The sequence below is a fragment of the Ambystoma mexicanum genome, chromosome 9, assembly GCF_040938575.1.
Source record: "Ambystoma mexicanum isolate Mex_15411 chromosome 9, UKY_AmexF1_1, whole genome shotgun sequence".
In the NCBI taxonomy this organism is placed as follows: Eukaryota; Metazoa; Chordata; class Amphibia; order Caudata; family Ambystomatidae; genus Ambystoma; species Ambystoma mexicanum.
Window position 1 is genome coordinate 522,090,166 of NC_090931.1, and position 24,390 is coordinate 522,114,555.

Genomic DNA, 24,390 nt, shown 5'->3' on the forward strand with positions numbered 1-24,390 from the left:
GAACATATGATTCAAAAGCCCATCCGGGCCTGCTGCTCTGAAAGATGATGATTTGTTGATGAAATCTTTAATAATGTGCATGCCAGCATGGGGTAGATCTATTTATATATTTATAATCATCCATGTTCTCATCTGCATAGAGTTCAGAGAAATGTGTACACCATTGTGCTTCAGTGACTCCATTCATTTGATGATCAACTTGGGAAGTGCAGTTGCATTTGTTTAGTAGTGCCCAAACTTGTGCTGACAATTTCTTGTGATAGGCTGTCAAAAAAAGTTCACTATCGTTCTGAAAGAGATGAGCTTTTCTAGAACGTACCCAATTACAATATGAGCGTTTAGCAGCTTCAATTGCCTTCTCTCGTTCTGCCAGCGGCAATATACGCAAATTTCGCAAATTCCTTCTGTGATCAGTTTTCCTTTGCCGGAGGAGCATGTCAAATCCATGAGTATGAATGTTAGATATTCTGTTAATACTCGGAAGAATGTTCCTACATGTGTCCAGAACATCATCATGAATAGCCAAAAATCAAATGGGTTTGAATCATATGTAGAAGTAATTCAATGATGTCAGTTTGTCTTCTGAAACGATTTTTTGCATTATAGATCACTAGCATTTGTTTGTGCCACTTCTGTGATTTGTCAATTTTCTGCACTAAGGTGGTCCAGCATAATGATAGTAAGTGATGATCGCTTTTACTTTGCTTAACGATTGCAAATTTGTTGGCGGTCACGAAGATACTATTGCTCAAGAAAATGTAATCAATCGTAGATCTAAATTCACCTCTCCCACGTATGGTTTGGTGGGATATCTCCCTGAATGGCTCCATTGGCCATTCTAAGATTTAAATCAGTCACTAACCTATACCATCTCTGACCTTTGCTAACTTTCTTATTTTCTGTCTGGATACACATAAGGTTTAAATCCCCCACCACCAAAATACCAGAAATATTGGTATTCTTTGCAATTTCTTCAAAAAGAATTGATAGATCACGATAGAAAGCATCATCTGTGATTCCAACTGTATTACGATACAAGTTAATTAAAGCATAGGTGTGTGCTGTATGGGAGATCGTCACTAGTTGCATGAAATTGTTCGGGGACAACCAAGCAGAAATTTGAAAACCCCTACGCGATTTCACTGCAACCAGCAAGCCTGAAGTGGGTCTACCTTTACCTGATGACATCGCTGGCAAAAAGACAAGATCATGATCATCCCAGACTGGATTTTGCAACATCCAGGTTTCTTGTAATGCCACAATATCAAAACAGTTCAACTGATCATTTGTAGCACATTTAAGATGCTGGAACCCCCTCGTATTCCAACTTGCGAATGAGAATTCCTCTTCTTTCTCGCTAATTGGTGGTTATGATTGGGTTTTAGAGGATGAAACCTGCTTCAGGCTATTGTCTCTCATACAAAATGGACACAAACAAACAATCTGGTTCCTGTGATGAATTAGCTTTAGGCAGACTTTGTTTGCCCAAATTGTGAGTTTGCCGGGCGGGATCGAGGGCCAACAAAATTCCCATGTTAAAAAGTTCCATTTTAGTTTTCCAAAGTGTATTTCTTACCAACCCTGATTTGATCCACAATCGCACTATGGACAGATTTCTGTCACATAGAAATTCAATTTGATCAAAATCACTTGAGGAAAGATCTTCTAACGCCTGAATGTCTCCAAAGATGTTTAGGACACTCGAACGACAAAGATCATATTTCTCAAATGGTCCATCAGGGCACTTAAGAATCAATGTGTGGAAGGAGTCAAATCTATTTTTGTTAGAATTTCTCTGCTCATCTTGGTCATGTTTAAGATTAGAAATATTTCCAACTCCCATCATTGGGGCCGCTTTGTGGGTTGTGCCACGGACAGAATTTCTATGCTCTGGTTCAAGGCACTTTTGCAAACATGCGGTCTGTATTTCTTTGCCTGCATAACATGCCTCAGCTGTTTGTGCATCATTTTTCTGTAGAGACCGTGAGTTGATGCTCAGAGAATTTGCCCTCAGTAACGCCTCAGTTATTCTTTTCTGTATATAAGAATCCAGTGTGGATTTGAGTACGGCCATGTGTTCTTCAAAGCCTAATTCACGATCAACTGCAGAGGTAGAGTGGTTATCTCTGCCAAATGAATCTTCATGCACCTGAATATTTGGATTAGCATTGGCAGGAGCAAATTGTTTCAATGGATAAGAATTAGATGGTTTATTTTCAGGTAATGCTACAAGTTCATACAGTGGATCATACCCTGCTGAAGGACCGAGAACTGAGGACTTGCGTTTGTATAGGATTACTTAAAGATGGCACCAAAGTTAGGTTTGTGGCCACAGGCACAGCCTTAGCCATCACGACTAGGGTAGTCCCTCCTAATTCAGTTGGAACGTAGATGACATGTTGTCTTTGTCAGAGTGTTCACTTGGGATTGTGAACTTGTTTTCTTCATTATGGTTGCCTTTACTACAGGCAATATTTTGTGACCCTATGTTTTTGTTTTTTTTTTCCTACCAAGATTTCCTGGCTTTTTTTGTGGGTCTGTTGGCAGGGCTAGTTTGGATACCTTGAACATCATCATTGAAATTCGTTCTCATTGGAAAGTCAACACTGACCCATGAGTCATTCTTTTTGGCATTGGTTTCTTCCACGCACTCCACAGGACGAATGATCCTGGGAAACATGGGCAGAACCGATGTCAAAGGTTCAAGAGTCAGTGACTTGTTGGTCGTGTAATTGGACTCTAAGATTGTCAGACGCTTGGCAATATTCGCAATCACTTCTGAATTCAGAGGGTCGCATGGAACACCTTTCATCCATTCCCCAAGTTGGACTAGTTTTGCAGATTGGAAGGAGATCTTTGTATCCATTGCTTCAAAAAGCTTATAAAGGCTGGCAATGGTAGTGTTCACAGCCCCGAGGGTGATTTCAAGAAGTGCTTGGTTACCAACCAAGTCACCACTTTTGCCAGCTGATCGACCAGATGACAGGCACCGTCTAGGGGTTGGCTGTATGTAGGACTCATCTATTGCTTGCCTAGTTGAGTCCATGGAGCACGGGAGATTGTAGTCAGTAACATTCGAACATCTGTAACTTTCAAGATCCCTAATACTTGCATGCAGGGATATAACACCTATAGGGGAGCCACTCATACTTTCATCGGAGACGTCCACAACATCCTCAGAACTGACACAAACTTCTGCTTCAGTCAAGGTTTCCTCTTGAACTATAGAAAAAGTTCTCTTGCGGTGTGTTATTTTCAGAGGGGTCTGTGGAATCGTTAGAATGGTTTGATCAGAAATAATGACATTAGGATTACCCACTCTAGAATCAGGGACACCAACATTCAAACTTTCAGATGGTAATACAAGAGGTAGAGCAAGGACAAGGGGCTCCGATACTAGAGTGGGCTGACCAGTGGGTGACATTTGATTTTTTTGTTTCATACATTTTGCGAATGTCTCGGTTTTGCAGGGGAGTTTGAGTCACAGGGGTAAGAGTAATACTTTTTTTTAGATGTGCGAGTTGCACGTTTGGGTTTGTCACTCGGTTTAGCCAGAGAGCCGGTAGCAGGAGTCCCACCCATATTGGTTTCATTCAATGTTTGAATCGGCGGATTAGGCATACCAGATTTTAAAGTGTATGCAGCACGAGACATCTAAACTAACTAACTATGTCTTTGAACCTCTGCACAACCCAATAAACAAATAAACACAATAAAAGGAGAAAAGAGAAAACTCTTTGCTCGCAATGCAGAGAAAGAAGAGCACACCACAAAATGCAATTGCAAAAATAACAAGGCACTTACAGTTATTCAACGTAGAAGCAAGCGCGAAACCAAGTGTGTACCACCTGACGCTGCCAAGAAAGGCAGCAAGCCCCACCTAGTCACGGGGCTTAATTAAGGTGAAATAATGACTAAAATATACCTGTAGGCACAAAATATCTCAAGCACAGTGTCGCCTGCACCCCTTCCCCAGACCCCGCCAGCCCAAGAGCCCAAGAGCCCAAGAGCCCAAGAGCCCAAGAGCCCACACTTCCCAGCACGCAGGATGCGCGTGCACCAGTGCTATGTAGGGACTGGCTGGGCTGAAGGGGCGGGATCAGCCTTCAGGGAGGAGCTGGGGGGACAGAAAGAAGCAAGTTAGGTAAGCTACGTGTGGGTCATGTACACGGCAAGACCCGCGGCAAGACCCGCGGTCTAAACAATAGTAAGAAGACACAAGGCAAAACTCCAATTACTTTGCAGCCGGCAGTAGAATCAGCAAAGTCCACAATGTTGCAACGTACTACAGCCTTCCTCTTGCAGATGGGGCTGTTTTTCTAACACGATTCCTGGAGCCAAGGTAAAGTCTTTCAGGGAGTACAGCCCAACAGCCAACACTTCCCAGCACTTAGGATTCTGAAACTTCAGAATGCCGGCACAGGACACCTCGCAACCAACGTATCAGACCCACTGGCCCATGCACTCCCCACGATATGCATAAATGATCGCCCTGCCACTCGACTATGGCCGTTACTGCTGCGCCTGTCTCCCAGGTATAACTACGCTGATCTGCAGATCTGCACTCTCCCGGAAAGACATTCGCATAATATATTACCTGCACTAACAACCCCCTACACACAGTCTTGCATTCCACTTCAGGTAAAATGAACATGTACCTACATACACAATACCCAGCAGAGCCAGCGATTCTTGAAACTAAACGAACCTTTAACCGCTGAAATGAGCATATGCCCGTTGTCACTCTGTACTTCCGGCTATACTGCAATTCTGGTTTCTCAAATCCAATCCTACCTCTTGCCATTGAACCCGTTTACCTCCGCACACTCATTGATCTCTAGCCTGTAATGCATATTCCTGTGCTTAGGTGTTCCACTGATTGTGCACCCTGTATACTGCCCTATTTACATTGCTCTCTAAACCTGCACTGCATATTTTGGACTTAGGTGCTCCATTAATTTTGCTTAATGCTTACTGCCGTATCCACATTGCTCCATAACCTGCACTGTACTTCTTGAATCTAGGTGCCCCTTGATTGCGCACATTGCCGCATATATACTGCCTTTCAGCCTCAACTGCAAACTTTGAATCTAGGTGTTCCACTGATTGTGCACACTGTATACTGCCATATTTGCATTGCTCTTCAGCCTGCACTGTATATTTATGTGCTCCATTGATTGTGTGTATCGCATACTGCCGCATATATACTGCCTTTTAGCCTGAACTGCAAATTTCGAATCTAGGTGTACACTCTAGGTGAATCCTCTGATATTGAATTGACTATGTGAACTACTCCCACTGAATCTGCATACTCCCGCATGCACATTGCATGTCAGCCTACACTGAAATTATGCATATTAATGTAACATTGATAGTGAATTGAACCGGGGTGAACCGCCGACACTGAATTTGCATATAGCGTCTGCATACCACACATTAGCATTCATAGTTAATTCCGAATCCAGGTGAATTATTGTTACTGAACTGTATATCCCTATTTGCACATTACATCCCAGTCTGCCTAGTAACATATAGCCAGTATATTTTATGTTGAATCTAGGACATCTACCACTCCTGCCAACAGGACACTGCCATCCATGACATCTACCACCCCACCTAATCAGTCTACCGCGTCTCCCCAGGACATGGCAGATGCCTTAAACTACCGCCCATGCAAGCCATGCCCAACCACGGACAGAAATCTACGCCTCAGAGCGAGACTAGCCAAAATATACGAGCCTCTCACTAGGTCACTAAACATATCCCCCGATTCTAGGACTCCTAGCATGCCCTTTGTTCCCCACTGCAGCGCCAAGCCTACTAAAAAAAGTTCAACTAAGTACAGCAAACCTAAAACCCCACTTGCCCCCTTGCCTACCATACCAACCTCTATGAGTCCCCAGATAAAAGGTGCCTTAATAAATTCAAGATCGCTGGTAGCACATGCTACAGAAATAGGCGATCTGATCCTGAAAGAGAATCTAGACTTTCTTGCCATTAATGAAACATGGCTACACCCTGCTGCAGGCCCTATGATTATGCTAGCCGTCCCCGATGGGTTTTCCATCTTGAGACATGACAGACCTAATGCTAGAGGAGGAGGTATCGCTTTTATCTACAAATGCGGTTTCGCCATAAGACTTGCTACCCAGATTGACCTCCAGTCGTGCGAATCACTCTCAGTCAAAGTTCCTCTAACCAATGCCCAAACCTTAACATCCACTTGATATACCGCCCGCCAGGCCCTCCTGGAACCTTCGTGGATGACATCAACTCTATCCTAACCAATATCCTTAAAAGCTCCTCACAAGTATTCTTCTTGGAGACCTGAATAAGGGCTTCAATGACCAATCGGACCAGCTTGCCACAACCACAGCTAACACCCTATCAGAACTTGAATTTACCCAAAGAAGCAACACTGCCACCCACGAGAAAGGCAGAATTCTTGACTGGGTGGCAGACCACAACTGCCACGCTAACATCCTATCCATCTCTCCTTTAGCCTGGACGGACCATCACCTCGTGTCCTTCTTGCTCTCCACCAATAAACCTCCACCGACTACAGCCTCAGGGCTCCACCTACACTAATCAGAAATAAAAAGATAGACCTTTGGGTTTACCTGCAAATTCATTGGAATGATCTCTGGCATCTTGCGTCGGCTCTCCGACTCTTAAGAGCAGCACTCCCAAAAGAGAGGATCTAAGATATAACTTCATCAAATTAGAAAGTGCATCTCGAAGAGAGATAGACAAGTATTGGGAGATTATTTCCCTCAAGAATTACCTGACAAAACAAAAAATGCAGAGAGGAATACGTATTTTGATATTCCCGGATTTCACTAAGGAAGAAGATAAAGATCTAGCATAACGATGGGAGAAGAATCTCAATACAAGCTCCATAAACATGCTTGAACTATTAGTCGAGCATGCAACTAGGGAACACAAAAGGATTACGGAACAGATTTAAACTATTAAGAAGGAAATTATTGACACAAAGGCACTAGAGCTAACCAAAGAGAAAAATTACCAAAAGATGTTTGAAATTTTGAAGGAATATCCAGACGAGATTAAAATGAGAAAATTAAGAAAATTCTTTAGAGATGAAAGAGACTATCAAGATGACAGGGTATACACCTTCCAAGAAAAATACAATCAGTTCAAGAAACCATTATCAAGAGAGAGTACACCCAACACATCTGGTAGTTCAGATGCTGATTCAGAACCAGAAAGAGATAAGGGACCGGGTAACCAGAACAAAACAGACCTTGGTTTCCTCAACCAACTACGCAGATACAAGAAAGGGCAAAGAAACATAGCTCCAAAACCGGTCCGTTTTCAACTACCAACCAACACGGACAAGAAACAATTCATTCCCGGAGGAGAGGAAGTAGGGGGTCAGGAAAATGTAGGAAACCCAGACGCTTTAGAAGACTACAGAGGACTCACCAGAGCGGGCGCCAGGGAAGCCACCAAAAGGAACAAATTAACAACTTGGTTATGTATCTGTCGGATAGAAGTTTAACTTTAGAAGAAACTAATTTACTAAATAAAGGACGAACGGGACCACGGCTGACTTCAGTAGCTTTGTTGGCGTCGGAGGTCTTCGGGTGGCGGGAAACCCACTGGCGGATTCTCCTTGGTCGTCGGCGGCCTTCACTTTATCCGGCAAACGAAAGTGGTTGACGGTGATGAACAAGGGAGTCCTTGGATCAAAATGTTCTTAGGAAAAGGGAGCACTGCGGCTCTGGTCGGCGACGGTGGACGGCTGTCCGGTGCTTCTACTTGTTCTCCTCAGCAGTCCCCTTCTCCGGTCAGCAGCCTTTTGTAGGTCTGTCTACCAGGGAGCTTTGGCAAAGATCGGCTGGTGCACAATGGTCCCTCGTAGCTCGGCAAGAGGTCTCCTAGCCAGGTTCTCTCTTGGATCAGTTCCTTGAAGACACAGCAGCTTTCAGATTAGCGAAGGACCGCAGCAGCAGTTTTTCTTCTTCGAGTGGGCTTCAAAGTAAAGCATCAGTTTCAACTTCAGCTTCTGAACGATTTCTTGCATTGATATACTAGTTGATCTCCCATTCACTCTACTGGGTCTCACTAGGGCAACCAATCACTCAGAAGGGCATTCAGGCAGCCAATCGGCTCACAGTGCATTCAGGCCATTCTTCTCCATCCAGACAATCACAACACAGAATGTGGATTAGGACAAGCACTCTCATTCAGCACTACAACCTGCATTCATACCCGTTTCGGGCAGGGCTGTCTCAGTCATTGTGTCAAACACCAGATACTAGACACCCATAACATGAAATGTGTATTCGTCACACACTCCATTCACTCAGGCCCCACCCCACAGACGTACTCACAACATACAGTTATTAGGAAGGCTCCAGCCAGTCTGGCCTGGACTTCCCCACAAACACCATGCATGGATGGAACTTCCACCCAATAACCAGTCAGGGGGAAGGGACAGAGGCAGGCTTCCCAGGACTTCGGGAAAGAAGGTAACAGGTGATGGAAATCAAGAGGCCACAGGGCAATCTTGTCTCCAATTAGGAATCCACTGATTCCAATGACAGGGCCTGGGCATCCCAAAATGGAAGACGCTCAGGGCACTTGTCAATTCAGCATGGAGCTGCCACCAGCCCATACCCTGCTCTGTGGGCCACACAGAGGTGCCCAAAAACATACACTAGGGGCACAGGGTGGTACTCCGACCCATGGGTGCCATAAGGGTATCCCAAGGGTCTGTTCACCAAACCAAATACAGGAAGAGTCCCACATGAACTCCTGCGCGGAAAACAAGACAGAACACATGGTAAAAAGCAATAAAGGACAAGGATACGGAGGCCCTGTCCCTCCGATGCATTTCCAGCATCACAGTAGGTACATTGAATCTTAGCTAGACAGGCACAGCAAAGACAAACAGGGCGTCTGACTTGCGGAATCCCTTGGACTGTCCAGATAGAATTTCAGAGCGCGTCTGACATCCAGACAGTGCAAGATCCTCTGAGCATCATTCGTAGGATAGGCAAAAAACATAGGTAAGACTATCTTCTCGTTTAGATGGAAAGCAGAGACTACTTTAGGTAGGAATGTCTGGTGCGTTCTTAGGACCACCTTATCCTTGTGAAAAGTAGTATAGGTTTCTGATGCCACCAGAGCCTGGATCTTGCCGACTCTGCAAGCAGAGGTGAGACCCACCAAGAGAGCTGTTTTAATGGTGATCAGCCTGATGTTTGGCTTGAACGGTTTTTGTGCCAAATGACACTTGACCACAGGGTTGGAAGAGAAGACCTCCTCCTATAAGTTTCTGTAGGCCTCTATCGCGGCCAAATAGGTACGGCGTGTCCACCTGCACACCTGAGTGCGCAAGGTATACAGAGAAGGAGAGCACATCATCCAACTTGCATGTAAGGGGGAGGAGGGGTCGATCTCCTTAAAGTCCGCCCAGTGACAGAACCTAGACCATTTATTCCTGTACTGGCTCCTAGTAGCCTTGCTCGTAGTGCCCTCAATGATGTCTAGGTTAGCCTGCGACAGGCTCGGGTGTTTCAGCGTGAGTGGCTTAGGAACCACACTGAGAGGGCTAATTTATGTGCAGCAGGGTGGATGACCCTGCCCCCCCCGCTGCGCCAGAAGATGAGCTGGGCCCATCTGCAGGTGAACGGGTGGCCTATCCGAGAGGCTGAGCAGCTCCGAGAACCACGGTCTCGCCGGTCACTGTTAAGACGGATTTCTGAACTCTGACCTGGTGGGCAGAGGTTCAGAAGGCAAGCCTAGTTTCTAGTTTCTTTTAACAGGGTAACCACCTGGACAAACCAGACTAATTAAGGTAGCATTGGCGGCAGTCAAAACTAGGTCTCAGGAGGTCTGAGGGTAACTGAAAGACCTCAATGAGCACACAGAGTAAAGGACACTTACAAATCACTTCCAGTCAGGTGTATATATATTAAAAATACAAATACATTTATTTCAAGGCCTTTGAGTTTCTACACACAAATAACATCACAGTAATACTTTTAAGCCAACACAATCCTATCACTATACATATATACAAGACCAATGGGGTCTAAAGGGTTAATGCATGAAACGGGGCCACAACTTAAAAGGGGAAATTAAGAGGCAGTGCAAATAGTATTTAGTGTCTTCTGCATCAAACACAATCCTAACGGAGAGGCAGTCCAATCCCTAAGAAGAGCGGAGCCTATTGCTCAAATGTACTTGCAATGCTGGTGCACGCAGTAATGCAGATGGGCAAAACAGGGTCTCTTCAAGGGTCTGTAGCAGCTCAGGAAGGTGGGTGAGGTGATGAAGAATAAGTTCTCACTATTCGTGGAGCGTCTCCCCAACAGGGCAGAGCAGTTTCCAGAGTTTGGGAATAGTTTGCAGTAGCAGTGGAAAGGAGAGGGGCCCTCAGGGGCCACTTATTAGTAAAAATGGATGCAAGCGCTAGGGGCCACCGGTTAGGGTTGCAATTACTCACCGACCTCCGGCGCACTCTGGACCAAACTTCGGCAGTCAAGTCCATTTCGGTTGCAGGGTCAAGTGTGGCAATTTGGCAGCTCTGCGGCTTTCAGCGACGAAGATACAGCGTTGATTCCCAAATGGGACAGTGGCGATTTCTCCGCTCCTGGTGGATGGATCAGGCCAGTTCCGCTGTAGCAGGCTTCAGGGCACAGAGGACCACAGCTGCAATGAACTTGCGAAGTTAGTCACCACGGCTGGGCGACACGGTAACCGCATGTACTCCGGTTCGGGCGCACTCACTTTACTCCAGACCTGTGAATGCCAAGTGTGTGAAATTCGGTGCGAGAGTGCCGTGAACACAGAGCTTGCGATGTACCACGTTTCAAGGTCCTCCTTGAAACGGCGGCGGTATCAGGCCAAAGGTCCTGCGTAAACTGGTCAGTCCACTGGTTGGCCCAGGGACACTCCGAGAAGGCTTACTTGCAGGGTTTGATGAAGGTGCCGAGAATAGTTGGTCCCACTATTCCAATGGGTCGAAGCATCTTTGCATACCTTCTAGAACGACCAGATGCAGAGGGGTACCACGGGAAGACTGCGGGCTCAGGGTGCCAAACCTTCCAGCAGGTCACCAGCGGTTCCTCGACTCCGCTTCTTATTTTCAGGATACTTGGATCCTATCCTTCGTTCAGTGCGAACTCCAGAGATCAACCTGGTGTTTGGAGCCCTCTCTTATCCAAAATTCCTTCACGCCAAAAACGAAGAGGACCCAATGGGAGATCTGCTCTCAGACAGGCATACCATACATGGACCAATCACGGACCACGGGGTCCCAGGCATTCACAGCACACCAGACTCTCTGGCACCCAGGATGTGTATTGGAACCAGACATTCCAGCCCACATCCTGGAGGCGCACACACACAAGCGATGCAGAAGCCAAATAAGGACTGACCCGGATCGGCTCGAGCTGGGGAAGGGGCAAGATGGCCAAAGGACAGGACAAGGAACCTCGTGGCATGGCCATTTTGGAGCCAGGCCACCTATTTGTGCCAAACGTGGTAATCACGGTTTACCTGGCAGGAAAAAAAAAAAAAACATTAAATGATAAGCTGCCACCAGTCCTCTCCAAGGCAGATCTGCACTTCTCCTAAAAAAAATCCTTTGAGAGCATCTAGGGCCTTTGGAAATTACTGTTAGACCCAAGCGCACTGTACTGTAAGGTACATTGTACACTTGTTACATGTTGCAGAAAAGTTGCAACATGGACAAGGACTAAGGGAAACAAAGTCACCCAGTACTGACTGTCTTTAAAGGCATGTCAATTTCCCCATAAGAAGTGAGCGAAAAGCCCAGGAGAGCAGCAGAAGGCTGTGCTCCTCTGGTAAAGTCAGACTATGGTGTTCAAACAAAGCAAAAATGTGTGGGGTACACAACTGGAGGGAAATTACACATAAAATGGAAATCTTTCCTAACAGCCACCATGGAGCTATCAGAATAATGCTGAGGTGACAGAATTCCTTAATCTTGCAGATCACCCCATAGACCAGGGGTGTGGGCGGGAAGGCATACGCTGTCACTGTCATGCCATTCCACTGTATCTGGAATGCGTTGCCCAGGGAGCCGGGCCCCTCTCCCTGCCAGGAGGCGAACTGTACACACTTCCTGTTGTCCCAGGAGGCAAAGAGACCCACGTGAGGCTGCCCCCTTCTGCTGAAGATCTCCATCGGCACCTGATCGTTTAATTGCCACTCGTAATTGTCCACTCCCAGTCTGCTGAGCATGTCTGCCTCTAGATGGGCCTCACCCGAAGGTGGATGGCCCTCAGGTAGATGTTGTTCTCCAGGGCCCATTGCCACATGCTGATTGCTAGGCTGCATAGTGGAGGAGAGCTGGTACCACCCTGCTTGTTGACATAGTACATGCTGGTGGAGTTGTCGGTCTGGATGAGGACGATCTTGACCCCAATGAGAGGAAGGAAAGCTGTGAGAGCAGGCCAGATGGCCTTCAGTTACAGCCAGTTGAGATGAGACTGTTGCTCCTGCAGAGTCCGGACTCCATGGACACTAATTGTCCAAAGTGCCCCCACCCCAGCCCTCCAGGGAGGAATCCGTAATGATGGTGACCTGCAGTGCCGGCTGTGGGAAGGGCTTGCCCGTCCGCACGTTGCAGTCCCTGAACCACCATGTGAGGTCCGGGTGGAGAGAAGGACTAATGCTGACAAACTTCGCTTGGGAGCCCCGCTCCCGATTCCATGAGGCTGCGAAGTGCAGCTGTACTCTCCTCAGCTTTCTATCCTCGCATCTCTTGAAGACAGAGCCCCTTCCCTCTGCTCCCCAGCACCCTCCATCGCGCCGAACTTCCACCTTTGTAGCGCTTTGCTGGGGGTAAGGAAATTTAATTGTTTGACAATTTTCTGTTTGAGGCGAGCGGCCTGCTTTTTGGTCTGGTATTGCACAATACGATTGTGCCTGCATTGCTCTGGACTTGTGTGATCAGCATGTTGCGCTCTGCGCATTACCCACTTGGGTTTTTGCATTCAATGTATTGTTTTGTCTACTGCCTCCCTGCCTGCAGGCCTTCCAAAATGGCCGGTCCTCGTGCACTTTGAGAATAGGTTTCTTTTTTGTTTTTTTATAAAACCTTTATTTTTGCTGATAAGTATAACACAATTCACAAAAATATTGTTGGAGTGGATTTGAACGATACATCGCAACAGAGCACATTACTTTCCAACATACATGTCCTACATACCATAGTGTTTTCAAACATTTATGAGGAGTCCTCAGACCCGCCTTCTTGACTGTCCTTTAGGTAGGCTCGTAGTGGGGCCCAAATGTCTTTAGGTCTGCTGGTAGGGGTGACACTATTAACATATCGTTCTTCAGTATCTTGAACATACAAGTCCCACTGCCTTGGATTTTCATAATTTTAGTATATTTCTCTTGGCCCCTGCCCCTGCAACAAATCTACAAATTTTAACAGAAGTCTTCCCTATATCGCTCAGGAGATATTTATGTCGGAGGGCTGGAATATGTAGCCCCGTGATGTCACTTATGTTTCTAGCTACGTCCTCCCAGAAGGCCTTTATGGGGGGGGGGGGGGCATTCCCAGTACATATGCATAGAATTCGTGTTGGGGCACCACATTTGGGGCAGGCCGCTAGGAGGGTAGGGTCAAACTTAGAGATCTTTTTGGGCGTTATGTGTAAATGATTTAGTATTTTAAACTGAATTAACCTAAAGTTAGAGTTAATTAGTGTGCTGGCAATATCTTGACCATTGGACATCTTCTATGTTGGTACCAAGATCCCGTTCCCACTTTTGTTTCATAGTGTTCCCTGATGGGGTGTGTTCTTGGACCGCTTTGTACAGTCTGGACACTGAACCAGTAAACCCCTCCTGTGACATAACTGCAGACAGAAATTAATGTATCAGGGGAGCCTCAGGGAACTACGGCCATTTCTTTTTACAGGCTGCTTTCAGACTACAGTATTGCAGTGTGGTAATGAGGCCCACCCCCACAATATTATGTACAGTTGCGAGTGTCGCAAAACTGTCCTCTGGGTATAGATCGCCTATTATCATTTCTTTGTCCAGGTCCCACTTACGCTGCAAGGCCATATCAAATGTTGGTTCCAAGTCGGGATAGTGCCATAAGGGGGTGAACGGCCAGTGCGGGTTCTCGCATCCCACCCTTGCAAACAGTACTACCCAGGCACAAACTGTGGAGCTCGCAGGGTCCACTTCCTTAATATTGCCTTTGTTTGTTGTAAATGGCATTGCCTGGATGTTAGCCGGAGCTACTGCGAATTTCTCGGCCCACACGTGTGCGTGTTTCTCTGAGGTGTCCCCACAGTACTTCGCAAAGTGTGCTTGTGCTGCATGAAAATATAGTATAAAGTCTGGGGTTGCCAGTCCTCCTGTTTCGCTAGCCTCTGAAAGAAATCTCTGCCCGGCCAAATGGGAATCCCACAGAACATGTATAATAATTTGGGTACCACCACCATTTTGAGAAGGGCCACACATCCATACATGAATATTGGCAGCTTTCCCCAGAAAGCTAGTTTGTGTTCCAGGAGTTTTAGGTAGGGTTCATAATTACTAGTGAACAGGGTCCGTTAGTCAGTGGACATTATTAATCCAGTTATCGTGCTGTTGTGGGGGACCATCTAAAATCTGATGTGGCTTGAGATTGCCCTGTAGTTGGCGTGGAATTATTTCTGACTTTGATTGATTTTATAGCCAGAGTACGTAGAGAATGTATTTATTTCCTGCATTATTGGGGGTAACTGTATTTCTGGACATCTAACATACACCATTGTGTCATCTGCGTATAGGGACAGTAGCTGGGGAACCCCTTTGACGCGAATACCCCTCCACGTGTGTTCATGTCTGACCTTCGCGGCCATGCCCTCAATTGTAAGCACGAATATGAGAGGGGACAGAGGGCAACCTTGATGGGTGCCCCTACCCAACACAAAAGGAGAGGACAGAGCGTTGTTAGTTCTTACCATTGCTGTGGGGTTCTTATATAACAGCCGGATATACAACAAACAATGGCCCAAATCCCCGTTTATCAAGCATTGCAAACATATAACTCCATGATACAGAGTTGAACGCTTTTTCGGCGTCTAGAGTAATTGCAGCTGCCTTGGCATTCGGGTCCAATTGCGAAGTTATTACGAAAAATCTCCGCAAATTCAGCGCCGATCGGGTTGGGATAAATCCTGTTTGGTCTGTGTGGATTAATTTGTTCATGTGCGGGATCAGACGATTTGCTATTGCTTTAGCATAAATGTCGTCATCCGAGTTAATCAATGATAATGGGCAATAGGATGCTGGGTCTTGAGGAGGTTTTTGGGGCTTTAACAGAACTGATATAATTGCCTCTCTCATGGTACTTGGTAACTCTCCCCTCTCAAGCGCCTCCTCCCAGATCTCCAGTAGTCTCTGGGCCATCACCATCTTAAATACCTTGTAGAAATCGAGCAGGATACCGTCAGATCCAGGGGCTTTGCCAGCATTTAGGTCAGAAAAGGCTTGTTCGATTTCCTCGGCTGTCAATGGGAGTTCTAGCATTGACCTTTCCGCTTCCCCTAATTTGGGCAGCGGGAATGAGTCCATGTAAGTTTGGAGGTCTCCTGGGGTCACTGTGTCCGCGTTTGCATACAATTTGTCATAAAACAATTTGAACTCTTCGTTAATTGTATTTGGGGCAGTCTGTACTTTCCCTGCAGCGTTGCGGGTACTGGTAATGTGTCTTGATCCCTGTTCAGCTCTGACAAGGGTTGCCATTGCCTTGCTTGCCTTGTTCCCTTCCCCATACTTCCTTGCCTTCGCAGGTTTGGTTATGTATTATACTTCTTTTTCTGCCAGAGACTTACATTTTTCTAAGTGTTCTTCTTGTTTTTTTGTAGGTGCCCCTTCCCTGCGGTCACTGATTGCTGGATCTCAATAGCCTTCAGTTCCTGTTCAGTCTGGGATAAGTTCTTCCTTATTTCGCTTAGGGCTCCATATGCTTTCCCCATCAACTGGCCTCTCAGCCACACTTTAAATGTTTCCCAAACCGCTTTGCTGGATTTTTGGGGTTTGTTTTTTTCTCCTGCTAAGAGTGAGACTCTTTTACTCCCACTCTTAGGCATGATTTGAGAATGCCCTTTGACTATGTAATGTGTTTTATGGGCTATGGGGTCTTTTACTCCATAGGGTATCATCTGTTTTTTGTGTATGTGTTACACAGCACCCTCAGTGCAGTAACACAGGGGTGTCATAGTGACCCCCAAACATAGACTCCATACCCTGGGACTGACTACTGTCTCCCAGGGCATGTAAAGTCACCATCGACTTTACTAGTCCAAAATTGTGAACAGAACCAGTACAAACCATCATATTGTGGAAGTACTGGAAGGGGTTAAATATATTGCCCCTGGGTCTGTTTTCAAGGGGGCACTGTCCAGCTCCCCCCTTGTCGAGTTTCTGGCTGGTGCCAGTGGTTACCATGCGAAATATTCCACCAGAATATTCTCTATGGGATTTTCCCATTGATTTTAAACGCACCACTTTTTGGTGCAATGTTAAAGATACCGCCGGTTTATTTATTTAATATTAAATCAACGGTTGGGTCTTTTTGCCAGAACTCTTTTCTAAAATGGCATTCATGTTCGTCTCTGTAACTCTGACCAAGGTCGAGCCCTTTGTTCCACTTTTTGGCAGGCTTCTCCACAGAAGCCCTCCAAATGGTGCCACTGTCTGGGTTCCACAGGATGTGTGGGTGGGGGAATTGGCACCCTGGACTGCGTTGCCTTAGCACTCTGTTCTGATTGGGCCAGTGCTCACCACTTAGCATATTTGAGTGACAGCTAGGCTGTTGAATGGGGGGTTTTCTGCATAAAAGCAGGGCCTTTGGGACTGGAACTTCAGAAGTCGCCACAGGACCTAAGAATCCGAAGAGGGAAGAAGCTGAGCCATCTGCAACGACGACACCACCGGTGGAGCCCTGTTGCAACAAACTCACCACTTTCCCAACGACAAGAGAAGATCTTCTGCTGGGCGAGTCTTCTTCCTCTGAGCTGGTCGGACCAACCAGTTCGCCCTTTCGCCTTCCAAAGACGTCTCTTGGTCGAATCACCCGTGCCAAGCACCCCGGCGGCCGGATAGCCAAGGTTCACCACTTTGCCCGCGAATAAAAGGAACGCACCTTTTACCGACGAACTCCGTGGCTGGTTTCATCACTGTGCAGTGCAACGACTCCACATTTCCTCCTCAACGAGATCCTCTCTCCCCCTGGTCGAAACAACAAACTGCAACCACTGCCAGGAACAACTGCCACCGCTAGAGCTTCCACTCTATTTAAGGTACTGTGTCCTGCCTGGCCTCCCTTTCTTCGGTTTGCCCAAGGTGACCCTTAAATCCTTGGCTTTCCAACTGGGTTGGCCCCAGACCTTCTAACTTTACCTTTCTGAATCGCCCCAACCTCTTTTGACCATTACGCAAAGACTTTTAGTGTATTTTAAACCGTGTGATCCTGGGCACATTTCGCTTTGCTCCATTGCTGAGAACTCCTAAAAGTGTTGGGACCTGTTTTATTTCCATGCTCTGCCTTTTTCTCTCCCTCTAACTGAACTATTGGAGTGCCATCAGGTTATGCGCTCACATCCGTTTAACAAATCGTGGTGTTTTAACTCTGACTTGTCTGATACTTATCCAGGGAGTTGTGTATACTTTACCTGACTGTGTTTTAAATTGCTTTTGATTTAGAGTGCTAGTATATTGCCTAAAGATTGCTTTAAATAAATCATTATATACAAAGCTCTGGTCAGTGTTCGTTTGCTCTACTGTGTTTTTAGCCCTATTGTGTATACTCTATATACTGCCCTACTCTTCTTGAGAGAAGTCTGACTGCTCAGCCACAGCTACCAGGTAAATCTGGGTGGTGCAGGCTGCTACCAATTGGGTTTACTGCTTACTCCTGTAGTCTTCATCTTTTTGCAGTGTTCCCCAAGGGAACTGCACAGGATTCTGCCTAACACCGATTCATCCTTCAGTAGCTCTGGAAGCATGCGTCAAGTGCGAGTGGTGCACTCCATATTTTTTGTGCCAGTCTCAGGAGGACCGGGGAGTGATCCGACATCGTATGTGGGAGGATTGAGCTCTGTTCTACATCTGATATCAACTCGGGGGAGCACAACCAATAATTAATACATGAGGTAGATCCATGTACAACGCCCTCCACACATAATTGCATCTTGTCGGTTAGTGCTTTGGACATCTGAAAATTAACCCTCTTAGGCACAACTGTGAGAACACCTCTCGCCATCGAGGAGTAATTCGTGGCCACCTTTGTATGATCCCAGTTTCATTCGAATACATCCGTGACCTTCCTGGTGGCATGTGTCTCTTGTAATAAAAGTATGTCGATCTTATGGTGAGTTGCATATGTAAGTATCTTTCTTGTTTTTATCGGGTGTGTCAGCCCCCGTACGTTCCAGGTGAGCAGTCTAATCTCCTGCATAATCGATAACCTTGGTAATGGTGTCATAGGTATGTCGTAGCCTCTCCCTGGGCTCTTGCAGTATCATGTTGCATGTGCCGCACTCATCAGCGTTTTTGTTTATGCCATTCCCACTTCTGCCTACATCCCGTTTTCTTATCAGCCTGTATGGTCCTGGTCCGTATACCATAGAATGTCTCATTCGCTTCACCCCATGGACAACTGGCCCAACTCCCTACCCGCCCCCCTCCCTCACCATCCCCCCAACTGGACAGTGTAGACCCCTCATAAAACTTCAACCTTTGAACTGATGAGTGACTCTGTGCGGCTATTCTGCCCTTTTCCGCCTGCCAACCAGACCGCCTTAAGGGCCCCCGCACCTATAGCATTGTGTATCCAGGGGTGATAGATTATCCTGTATTCTCAAGCTCCCAGTATGTTCTCATTTGCTGGGTCCGGGTATTGGGTTCTTATCATTTGTTGATTGTGGAATATTCCGCTCGATGTACCCCATGGCCTTGTCTGGAGATTCAAAAAATGCGTCTTCCCAGTATATTGCAGGCGTAACTTGGCGGGGTACATCATTATAGGGGATGGAGCGTGCCCCAAGTGCTCTTTTGACTTGATCGAAATTGCGACAAGCAGCTTGCACCCCATTTGAGAAGTCAGGGTAGATATGTATCCTGGTGGAGTCATATGTTAGGATACTTTTCTCTCGCGACAGGCGTATTATCATATCCCTGTCGCGGTAATTGAGGATGCAGGCAATAACTGTGCGTGGCGGTGCTCCAGGTTTCGGGGGAGACGTCAGGACTCGGTGGGCCCTCTCAATCAGAACTGTTGCGAGAGCTGTGGATCAGGGAGGACTGCCCGGATTACTTCTTCCATATACACCTCCATTGGGACATTAATTTGTTCTGCCAGCCCAACCACTCTGATATTGTTTCTGAAGGACCTAGATTCCAAATCTTCACACTTCACTTGGAATAATTTCAGGTACTTTTTGATGGTCTCCATGTCCTTGCCGTGGTTGATCACAGTGTCCTCTACAGTGCTTATCCGGTTCTCTGTTTCAAGTACACGTGCGTTTACCGGATGGAGATCTGCTTTAATGGGCGAAATGGTACTACTCATCTCATCCAGTTTGGTGTTGACTGCAGCAAATCCTGTTTGCAGTGCCACCATAGAGGGTTCCGGTGATCCACCTCTAGGGCTGTGCGGTTCTGGTGTGGAGGCCCATGACGCTCCAGCGGTTTGGTCTCCCATGTTGACGTTGGTAAACACATCCATGGATTCCTTCTTATTCGTTTTATTGCCTCTGGGCATACAGAGCGTGATCTATAATCGCATGTGGGCACCTCCCCTGGGCCGTGCCCTGGTGCAATTCTTCCACCCAGCGTTGGGGCAATGCTTGACCCCGCGTCTATCACTCTATTGTGTTGAGGGGCACTAAATTACTGTGTTGCAGTTCGCTGCAGTGCCATTCACCCCCCCTCCACCTATTGTCCCAGTGGACTTGCCGCCTGCTATTATATGTTGCAGGGCTTTCTCCACCATCCACTGCACTTTGGGGTCCCCACCACAGCCGATCTGCTCCCTGGGGTTTACAATGTCAGAAGGGGGAGGGTCTCTGCACACCGCGTACTTTGCCAATGGTTCTCTGCACAATCTCCTCATGTAACGTAGCCTCCCTTGCCCCGGCTCCCGTAATATTCTTGTGTTCTTTTTTTTATGGGCTCTCACACTGCGTGTCTCTTATGATGCAGGATCTGCTCCCCACACAGGTACCTGCCAGCTTGTGTTTGATGAGCGGGAGGGGGACCCTCCTTCGACCCGGCCGGCCAGCCGCTCGCACACAGCGGCCGCCGGGGAGGGATAGACCGCACCTGCAACCACTCGCGGATTCTCAAGTCCTCCGTGTGAACGGTACCTGCGGGCCGCTCCGGGTACCTTCTCTCACCTCTCGCCACCTGTCTCTGTGTTCGGGCACTCGCTCTTCAACTCTGCAGTACTACTACGTCCGGCGCCCCTTTCCGGGTCGTACATGCCTGATTCAGCCTTTCCGGATGAAAGCAAGCCCGCTGTAGGTGGGGGAGGGGCAGCAGGCCTCGCAAACTCTTCCCGCCCAGGCAGCCCGTCGGTGTTTCACCATGGGTTTATTCTGTTATTAACGGATGCTGTTTCGCCTCACGAGAGTCCGCCAATACCCTGGCGCTTCAGCTTTCGCGTCCACCATAATTCTTGGGTTTATGTTCACTGGATACAAAGGATATGTGTCTGATGGCATCCGACAGCGCTCCCTGAGAATAGGTTTCCTTACTCTGGGCCAACTCCTGCCCCCCTATCCCATTGGTTGCCTTGGCCTCTTAAGCCAATGGCTGTAACCGGGAAGCGGGAGCCGGACACTACCAACTAAGGCCCACAACAAAGGCCCCCGTCTGCTCCAGGTACGATCCATTTGTCCCCCCACCGCCCTTTGGCCACCCATGATGTCTCTGTTTGCTCCCCACGCCCCTCTTGCCCCATGATGTCTCCATTTGCCAGGTAAATTCAACCCTGTGTTTTTACAGGTGTAGTCAACTGGTGTGCAACTGTTCATAGCCTTACAGTGTTAAATTATGTTGACTTGAACCATGCAACGCTACCACCAAGGGGCCGTCTCCTGGCGCTCTGCAAGAAAGAGGACAGGGTTGGTTAGTGAGGGTAGGCAGATAGGACAGGCCCAGAACCAGGAGAAACTGGCGTCTGTGTATCTTGGGTTGCAGATGGGTTGATTGTGTGCACTGGTTTGTTGTATCCGTAAGAGGGAGGGACAATGCCTGGGTTGTTTGTTGTATGTGAATGTATGTTATGCTGGGTGTGTTTTTGTGTGCTTTATGTTGAAATTGGCTGGTAGTTAAGGTTATGGTTGTGCGCACTGGCTTGTTGCGTCCGAAGGGGTAAGGTCCAGTGCCTGTATGCAAGTGTTAGTTATGTTGGGTGTGTGTTTGTGTGTAGTTTGGCTAGCCCTCGAGAGTGGATAGTACAAGGGAGGTGTGTAGGAGGGGAGCAGGAACTGGGTGGTAAGCACATTGGGTACTCTCAAAGTTCTTCTAGGTGGGGAATCTTCACAATTCCATCAGATGTGATGTATGGCTAATCTTCACAATTTGTTATCAAGATGGTTGTTATGAACCAAAATAAGTATTTCAAAGGGCATACACCAAACCGAAAGTAAAAACAAGCACTGGCAATGACAACAAAAAATTATTCTGTGAAGGCCAGTCATTTAAAAAAAAACAAAAAATTCAACATCATTCTGGTGGGGTGAAAGGAAGCTTAGCTGGGCAATTTCCATCCATACAAAATTATGCAATTTTAAATAAACATCCGAACGCATTACAAATGCCAGATCGTATAATATCAAACCTTGCTAACAGCATTGTGCTGAACAGGGACAACCTTCTATTCGATGGAGCCAATCTGCGAAGTGAAGTTGGAGGGCGGCAGGGTGGGGGGAATACTTTCTGTGCTTTCTTAAAATCATAAATGTATGTACCAATGTGGTGCTACAAAACCATTCTGTGCACTCTAAAAGGAAAGCACATCTTCTGTAAGCCCATATCTAGATTTTGATGCAACCATCACCACATATAGACATTGGAATGCAATATCAACAGTCAAATGCATATTAAGTTTAACATGTCATTCATTTTCACTGTAAACTTTTTCTGATACTAACACTTGTCAGAAGTGAATTGAACTTTTTATGATTTAAGAAAAATGATGATGAACACATTTGCCGACAAGCGGCAATGCTCAAATGGAACTGTATATTGCTGCTGAAAAATAGGTATGTAGATACATTTGATTTTGAATGATCAAGTGCGTTCTATAGATTAGGGAGATTTTTACAAGCAGATCATAGTTTTTCTTTTTGCAGAGAAGCTGCTTGTGGTTGTAGAACATTTTAAATTATGGGACAACCTTTGTTTCAGAGTCATCTTTAAATAAAATAGAACCTTAACTACAAACAAAGCCTGTTTCTTGTTCCAGTATTGTGGGGTGGGATTATTGCAGAAGGTGGTATAGATCGGGGCATGCTGCCTTAGCAGTATTAAGAATTTAATTCAAGGAACATCTGGCCAGTTTGAAGGGGAGAGGGAGATACCAGATGGTTTGGTGTTGGAGACCAAAGACTAAACTTTTGAAAAGTTACATAGATTAATAACCCCATTTTTCGGCTGGGTTTTTGCTTTGAGGTAGACAAACACATGAGGGCCTCTTTTTAACATTTGTAAAATATTTCAATTAAATCTAGCTTAGAGGAGGTTCACTGCGCAACTGAAGAAGTATCGGTTTGGAAAACAAACCTTCGCCCACAGACAATCTTTCAAAATGAAAATGGAACGTACTTGAAACAAAATGGTGCTTGCTTGAACAAATGAAACCCCAGGCTGTGATAAGGGAATTATGCCACTTACTTACCTAAATAAGGATGGCGATACCTGTTGCCACTGTATATAGCTAGATCTGACCCAGAGGCCATATGTGGATCAGTACACGTGTTGTGTATGCTTCATTTAACACAGACCGAGGAGGTCCTCTGAAAATTCTTGCCATTGACTTTTTATTTACACTTACTGATGTGTATATCCTTTCTACAATTGTGCTGCTTTGAAGTGAACAGACATAAATGTACAACTTTTGTTTCAATGTTAGTTCAGCCAAACAACCCAACCATCAAAATGTCCTACTCCAAACATACTTCTGATTTCTTACCATGTAATGCATGTAAATAGAAACAAATGCCTCTGTTATCAGCCCAAGTACACTACATTGAAGGAACCCCAAACAGAACCATCGAAACAAAGACTAATTGTTAACAACCCACAGTGAAGGCTTTAGAACCGGATTAGGATGCCAGATGCTATGACTCTCTATGCACAGTATCCATGTCTGAAGACTACTTAATAAATACTTCATTCAATAATAATATAGAGAAGAAAGCACAAAGCAGAACCCAATAGCATGTGAAGAGGTTATTTCACCCTAAAACCCCAAGACATTTCGATAAAGTAAAACTATCACATTAACATTACCTCTGAAACCTTTGGGGGGACTCCATCACCAAGCACTTCTCTAATGAAACATTGCTGGCTCATATAGAAGGACAGTCCACACGTTCTTTTAAAGGCATCCCTCAGTCGCTTCAGCTCAACATCTGTAACTGGATACAGAAAAAGAAAGGCACATAATATTATATTGATAGCATAACATTTTGCAAAGCACAGAACACACTTTTAGGAGGGACGCATGCAAGGTAATACTAAACAATCCCAACTCCCATTGCACGCAAACAACTTACCGAGGTCCTGTTATCTCACTCCCTGGTATCACATTTTTTTTTCTTTCTTTAACCTACTGGAAACACCCAGCATGTCCACCTCTTGTACTTTTTAGTGTGCCCAACTGCCAAAGCCACTGGTGGAACTTAAGTGCAGCCCTTAAGGCCAAAACTATGTATCCTCATTGTGCAAGGTTAAAAGGTGCCACCCACGATCCAAAACGAAGCAGGCGAACAACTGGGGGAGTTTCGGTCTCCACACTATTCCACTCTACGCATTCAATATCAATATTTGGGTCCAGGTTCACAGAAACCTTTTATAAAGGGGCAATCCCATCGAACAATGCTCTGCGAATCAGGCCCTTATTCTGATTAAGTTGCACTGCCCTTATACTTTGGTGATTCTTCAATCTTCTCAAGTCCAAGATGGGTTGCCTTCTTCCGTCCTTCCTGGGAACCAGAAAATATGTGGAGTACCAACCCTAACACTTTACAATGCACCTTTCTCCAACACAGAAGGAATCTCCTGTAGAAGGAGCAGATTTGGGTCAAAGAGAGAATTCTTGCTCAGGGGACAATCTAGGGGCCTTTGCAGAAATGGGAGACAGTACCCATG

General features: G+C 46.3%; 1 protein-coding gene across 2 annotated transcripts in view; it reads right to left on the reverse strand.

Annotated features, from left to right (window-relative positions):
• The window catches only part of USP32 (ubiquitin specific peptidase 32), a 3,569,419-nt gene that overhangs the window by 3,528,447 nt on the left and 16,582 nt on the right, over positions 1–24,390 (reverse strand). For both annotated transcript variants that reach the window (XM_069615070.1, XM_069615069.1), the window contains exon 2: positions 23,530–23,657. In XM_069615070.1, the coding sequence (XP_069471171.1) occupies positions 23,530–23,657 (128 nt within the window). The remainder of the gene's footprint in view (positions 1–23,529; positions 23,658–24,390) is intronic.